Genomic DNA, 7,657 nt, shown 5'->3' on the forward strand with positions numbered 1-7,657 from the left:
TGCAGATTACATGGTATACAGAGGTGCGACTGACACATAAGCATTGACATTAGCTGGTGTCTATATTGTAACAGATTTTGAGTTCAAGATCATGTAGGGGTCAAACATAGCTTATTACTGAAAACAACTTTGAAATTCCCTTTTGCTGCATATTAAGTGCTGTGATTATCAGAACAACGGCATCATGTGCATAGGGCTACGGTTGGCTTAAACACGGGGAGGGGTCTGTTTTGGGGGAATTTTCTAAAAGTTTATCCAATTTGAATGAAATTAGTATTATGTGGTGTTGATATGATTCAAAACACGATGGAGGTCATTTTAAGGTCATCAGAGGTCAAGTCAAGATCAAATTGTTTTTATTATATTGTCATTAAACTTAGTGCCTATATTTTTTTCACAAAAAGACAATTTTGACCAAAGCCATTTCAAGGTCAACAGAGGTCATTTCAAGGTCACGACTGGACTTCGCGGTCTTACAAGACCGCAACATATCTATCTCTATGTCTTTCTTTTCGATCCTTGTTCCGGGCGAATTCGTTGTGACGACGAGTCATAATCGATGCATGATGCACGAAGCAGTAAGCGAGCATGAAAAAGAGCAATGATGAACAGAAGAAAAAGATTCACCCGTTCACTCAATCATGAACATATAGAACTGGAGCACGCAATATATCATGTCTAGAGTTGAAAATGATATAAGAATAATAATAGTAGTAAATCAATAATAAATATGAAGTATAAATAAATTAAATTAAAGTAATAAAAGTATTTAATGGATGATATTTATAGATAGAAGAAAAATATAATTGAACAAAGTGCAAATAAATTAATTGATCAATGGATTTTTCGCTCACCTGGAACGTTTTCATTAGTCCGACTAGCGTCTTCAGCAGATGGTGATGATGTGTTGATATCTTGTCTACAATCGGGATATCTCTCACTGATGACGTCATATGATTGACAAAATGACGTCATAGGATGTTACGATGTAGCGCCCCCCCACCCCAAGGGCATCAGCAAGTTACCCCAAATATGATATATTTCTAGTCTTTGGTCACGATTTAGTCTTGGTTTTTGAGTCCTTATTTGTATGGCTTCAAGAACTCTCCGGGAAAATTATTTTTGCTGAAGACGTTAGTCGGACTAGTAAAAACGTGAGGTGAGCGAAAAATAGTGTAGTGTTGAAGTTAAAACTTTAATTCATTTTATCTACCACTACTTATGAATGTCCACTCGTATATTTTGCACGAAATTGGCAGTCATTGCCTTCGTCTACTACGAGAACTTGAGAAAACATCACTCAAATTAACGCGATTTAGAAATCATCTGAGTTTTAATCTGACTTGTATTAATAGCCACGTAACACCTACATATCTACGTTTACCATCATCTGTAGTGAAAGGATATCGTGCAGATAATATCATTAAGCGGGCACAAAGATCATTACTTAACGAGCGTATTCGTCAGACCAACTTTACATTGTATATTTTGAAGGAAAAACATCGTATTGTTGAAGGTAAACTTCGCGGGGAATTACCGGAAGTAGCGTGGAGGAAAGTGACCGAGTTCATCAATCAGGTCGAAGGTCGCGAACATGAGGAGGTGAAAACGCGTCAAATTCGGAAGCATAAACATTTGGTATCGGATCCCGGAGAAGGAAAAAGCTGATATTTCGGCTAGAAAGTGTGATAAATCGGATGGTGGTGCTCGCGATAAGTGGGTAGTGAATTTGTCCTCGCGGTCTCTGACTGAAGCGGAAGTTTCGCTGTTGCAACGTGGACTGAATTACTCTGTAAGTAGCAATAAATTCCCAGTTAAAGACATCATGGCTTCTACTGAAACAGAGTGTACGGATATACCCGGTGATAAAGCAGCCGAACTTCGTGGTCGTGTAGTTAATGCAATCAAGACTACTAAACCCCCGACTAGTAACATCACAAAAGACGAAAGACTTGCTCTAGATAAGCTTAAAAAGGACACTGCTATTATTATTGTGCCTGTTGACAAAGGCAGGGCCACTTGTGTTAATGATGCAACAGTGTATGAGGAGAAAGCTAACGCTCTTCTGCAAGATGAGAATGTTTATGAAAAGCTAAAGAAAGATCTTACACAGAAATATCAAACCAAACTCATCAAATTATTGAAAGATCTCAAGGAGAAAGGTGCCATTGACTCTAGAACTTATTGGAAGTTGTATCCCACCGTGTGTGATGTACCGAAATTTTATGGTTTAATTAAAATCCAGAATGCCGGTGCTGATCACCATATTACCAACACTCAATCGTTTGTGGAAAATATTCGCGATTTGAAGTTGGAATCGGATGAATCACTTGTATCATTTGATGTGTCAGCGCTTTTCACTTCCATCCCTGTTGACAAGACACTTGAAGTCGTCGGTGAACTTTTAAGGAATGATACCAGCTGGAAGAAAGTTGAGGCTGAAAATCTTGAGCCTGAGCAAGTGCTTGACTGTCTGAGCTTTTGTCTTGACAGCTCGTATTGCGTGTTTCGTGAGACCTTTATCTTCAGCGCTATGGATGTGCCATGGGAAGTTCTTGCAGTCCGCTTTCCGCTGATGAGTATATGGAATATTTCGAAAGTCAGGCATTAACATCTGCCCCCCCACCGCCGCGTGTTTGGAAAAGATGTGTGGATGATACCTTCGTGGTCATAAAAACTGTGCATATCGAGGAATTTACCGATCATATCAATAACATTGATCCTAACATCAAATTTACGCGTGAGGAAGAAGAAAACGGTAAACTTCCTTTCCTTGACACTTGTTTGTCGCCAGCCAGACGGAACTCTTAAAGTCAAGGTTTATAGAAAATCTACCCACACAGAACAATATCTGAACTTTTCCTCTCATCATCCACTTGAGCACAAGCTCAGTGTTGTTAGAACGCTACTCCACCGTGCGGAAACCGTCGTCACAGACCCGGCAGATAAAGCAGAGTAAATAGCTCATGTGAAGAACGCGTTAAAGAACTGCGGCTACCAAGACTGGACTTTCTTTCGTGGTCAGCCCAAAGAAAAAGACAGTTCTTCTCAGAACCGAGACACAGAAACAGCTAACAAAGGATTTGTCACCCTACCATACATAGAAGGTCTCTCAGAGAAGCTACGCAGAGCGTTCAGGACTGCGGGAGTTTCAACTACCTTCAAATCCCAAAATACACTGAGGAGTGCGCTTGTAGCCCCTAAAGACAAGGCAGAACCTGTTAAACAATCTGGGATTGTGTATCAACTTGACTGTGCTGATTGTGCCAGGAAGCTTGAGAAAAGGCTTAGTGAACACAAGTCCACTGCTGGCAGCTCTAAATCAGCGGTTAGAGACCATGTAGTGAGATCTAAAGGTCACCAGATTGATTGGGAAAACGTCAAGGTGCTTGAACGGGAGCAAAAAGAATTTTCCCGGAGAGTTCTTGAAGCCATACAAACAAGGACTCAAAACCCAAGACTAAATCGTGACCAAGGACTAGAAATAGATCCTATTTGGGATAACTAGCTGATGCCCGGGGGGGGCGCTAAATCGTAACATCCTATGACGTCATTCTGTCAATCATATGACGTCATCAGTGAGAGATATCCCCATTGTAGACAAGATATCAATACAGCATCACCATCTGCTGAAGACGCTAGTCGGACTAGTGAAAACGTCCCAGGTGAGCGACAAATAGTGTAGTGTTGAAGTTAAAACTTTAATTCATTTTATCTACCACTACGTATGAATATCCACTCGTAGGTTTAAGAAAGCGGTACACTATGACGTAGGCTATGTATTATCAATAACATTTGAAGGTTTATGTTTTATTATATTGCGTGTTCATAAAGAGTAGTAGAGTATTATATATACTTAGTAAATTGACTGTCTGTCAACCTGCTACATATATTATATAAAATAATGTAGTGTTGAAGTTAAAACTTTAATTCAGTCTTAAACCTAATTGTTGCATGTAGAAATTAGGAATCGTTCTTCATGTTATTACTACCTTACTGAATGGGACCAAGCTTAAAATGGATGAAAAGCCACACAGGACAGATTTTTTAAACTTTGGCCCCGTTTTACATTTTGAAACGTTTTTTGGCAGATACGCTATGCCGATGATGCCAATCGAATATGCAGCAGTAGAGCGGAACTGCTGACCCTTTTGAAGGGTTAGTCACATAGTGGCGTATTGTAAAGAAAAATGTAAAGTGCATTTCGGAATAAACGAGTTTGAAAAAATGGCGATTTGTAACAAGTGTTCAAAGCATCTTATTGTCCAATATTTAACAATTAGTGTGTTTTAGCGGGTTCGCCGTCGGACAAGTTTAGAACTGTAAAGCTTACGTCAGGGGTAGCTTTGACTTCTTCAAGATAAAGTTCCTATGAATGAGACACGTGGGTTGCCCCTTGCCCTACTGATGACTCTGGAAAGAGCCGTTCACTGAAGACTGACACTTGTCATCAAAGAACAAGCAGATTCCGACTATCTGCTATTTTTTAAAGGTTGTGCATTTGTCTACAGAAAACAAGCAGACTTCGCATAGCTGCTAATTTTAAAGGTTTGGTGACTCTGAAAAGAGCCGTTCACTGCTCTCTAGACTCATCATATAAACAAATCTTTAATATTAAGAAGAATATTGCAGTTTATTAGTTAAAATGGTAAACTGGAAAAAGTATAATAAGGCTGGGATCCTTTCAGCGGATACAAACATATGCGCACGTAATATATTGTGTCAACACGGCCGTATTGGCACGGTAGATGCCGTGTTGGGATGGATATTCAGTATTACAGCATACGTATTGTCACGGTGTATCCCATTGTTAAAATACCACGTACTTTAGTACAGTTATAGCGCCCTATGTATGCAGTGATGAAATATTTGAAGTAATATGCGGTAAAAAAATATTTTTTTAAATTAACCTTAATGTTAAAACCTTGAAATAAAACTTCTAGAAATATTAGTTTTTTATATTCCATAGTGTTATATTACCTCAAATATTTCTTCACTACATTGAAAAATACGTATTTAAGCGAATTATACCCAACAGAGGGCGCTATTTCTGTACTTAAGTACGTGGTATTTTGACAACGGGATACACCGTGACCATACGTCAGGTATCCACGGTATCGTGGTACCGGCGTTCCCAGAAAAAAAAAATCATAGTCGCAGAAAAAAACAAAAACAAAAACAAAACAAGACTGTAAAAATATTTTTAATATCCTAATCATTTAATACCATTTTCCGTGTGAAAACCACGTCTTATAAAATATATTTCTGCGAACTTTGAGAGCTTTTGAGGACAGCTCATAGCTGATCAAAAAAATTGAACGCGAGGAATATTTGTAAACAAAATATGAAAATAAACAGACGCCTTTTAATTTGTTGATTTTACATTTTGTATGACTCGATCCACTGTAGTCTCTAACGCTGCTGCGTCAACAAGAGCTCCAGACCAGACGACACCGCTTTGATCCAAGAAAGTAAATACGGTAGAGTCTAACTGTCATCATGTTTTTCAAGGGTTCATACCACTAAATCCGCTATATAGTCTCAACTTTGCATATAAATTGTGCTGCAAAATCGGTACAATATTATCCATTTTAGTGTTGAAAATTATGTTTGCTGGAACTTGTGAATGTGATCTCTACAAATTTGAAATGAAAACATGACAAAATTGAGTGATACTTACGATTATGTGCGCATGAACAAACGAGGTCAAAACATGGTTGGCAGTCGCATGCCACACGAGAAAATCGGGCCTTTTTATATGGCGCTTATTTTCTCAAAAAGTAGACCTAAACTCCGTAAATAAATTCATCAGGATTATCCATAATTCATAATTCGCAAATGTTCTCGTGTACAAATCCAAAAGTGTTTCGGTGTAAAGATCTTAAACATACATCAATGACGTTTTGTACTACACCGTATAGTACTTTCTCAAATTGACTGATTTTTTTTTTCTTATTTGAATTTTCAGATGTTTGGTATAAATTTTTGCAACCTGCTTGTAATTCGTAGTTTCGTACAACGGCCGGCCCCTGCCTGGACCCCCGCTGGGGCTTCGGCCCCGGACCCCACCCGTTCTTACTCGCGCTCCTGCTCCGTGCTGGCAGAAAATATTCCAAACAGCACTTCACGTTCCCAGAAAGAACATTATTTTCCGCTGCCCTGGGTAAAGGAAATACAACGTCCAATATAATTCAGATATCCACATAATTCAAAAGATGGCACAGGTGAGAGTTGGGGAGGGGGAGAGACAGACAGACTAGAAAGAGAAGAAAGCGAGAGGAGAAGAGGCAGTGGTCCTTTTTTAAATGCCATAGTAATATGGACCATAATGACACCAAATTTGCGTTCGGACCTGATGTAGGCCTATCCTGCCTATAGTTAAATGCAGGGCAGCGGAAAATAATTTTCTTTCTGGGAACGTAAAGTGCTGTTTGGAATATTTTCTGTCAGCACGGAGCAGAGACATTCCCGACAAATGGTTCTGGGTTTTACAAAGAACTATTTTTAAGTTGTTTAGGTTTAGGTTTTGTAGAGAACCCTTTAAAATGGATCCTTTATAAAGAAACATTTTGAAAGGCTCGGTATATAACCATAACAGGTTATTAAACCCATAAAATGGTTCTTTGTAGAACAAACAAAGCTGATTATAACCTTTTCGGTTCTTTTTAGAACCATATTCTGGAAAAGGATTCTCTCTAGTACTACCTGTATTTTCTCTCTTATACTCAAACAAACTACCACACATGAACTATCAGTGATATCATATAAAGAGATACCGTAAAACCCCGTCTACAAGCATATAATGGTTTTTTTTATGAAAGCTTAACTAATACTAATTAGGCGTATATATACCAATACAATAGATTAGTCTTACAATAATACTTGTTTTTATATGCTTGAATCTGTAATTTATTTGTTCAAACTCCATAATGGCGCCTGGAATAATTTAGTTTTCATCAGACGCACTTTATATGCTTGTAGACGGGGTATTGTACGGTATATTGGAAATCAATTCGATGCAAGTTTTTGCTATGCGAGTTTATGACCTTAGCCCTGCCGGGATTGTGACCTTCTTGTTTTTAAAGCCCTGCTAGGTTTGACACCTTATATCCGACTGCGAAGAAAAGAAATCAAGTTATGCAAGTTCGCAGCTATACGAATATCTGCTTCAGTATCATACGAGGAACTTTCTTATAAATACTCATGAAGTAATAATAAATAAAAAGTAAAATAAATAATAATTAATTAAATGGGAACCATACACGCAGAGTGGAACACACAAAAAACATGAGCAAAAAAATGGGCACGACTCTACGTGTGTAGGACCAGGGTGAAATAGCAACAAAGGAAAATGTATAAACAAGGAGATCGACACACCATAATTTAAGTTATTATTTAGTTCCCGTATCAATTTTCTTTGTAGTTGAGTTGCCTGATGAAGACATTGTCGAAAGCTAGCAATATCAATAAAGTTACTGCTACGTCCATCATATCACATTTCTCCCGTGCATTTATTATTTCAGGTATGACAACCTCAGCGTGTATAAACATCATCAAATTTCTAATAAATAAATAAATAAATAAATAAATAAATAAATAAATAAATAAATAAATAAATAAATAAATAAATAAATAAATAAATAAATAAATAAATAAA

General features: G+C 37.8%; 1 protein-coding gene across 1 annotated transcript; it reads left to right on the forward strand.

Annotated features, from left to right (window-relative positions):
* The first annotated feature begins 1,825 nt into the window (after positions 1 to 1,825).
* On the forward strand, positions 1,826 to 3,508 carry LOC140161872 (uncharacterized). The gene is made up of 2 exons (XM_072185168.1): positions 1,826 to 2,599; positions 3,026 to 3,508. Exons 1-2 carry the CDS (start codon positions 1,826 to 1,828, stop codon positions 3,506 to 3,508), a joined length of 1,257 nt encoding a protein of 418 aa, XP_072041269.1.
* Positions 3,509 to 7,657: the final 4,149 nt, after the last annotated feature.

Source organism: Amphiura filiformis, chromosome 10, assembly GCF_039555335.1.
Source record: "Amphiura filiformis chromosome 10, Afil_fr2py, whole genome shotgun sequence".
Lineage (NCBI taxonomy): Eukaryota > Metazoa > Echinodermata > Ophiuroidea > Amphilepidida > Amphiuridae > Amphiura > Amphiura filiformis.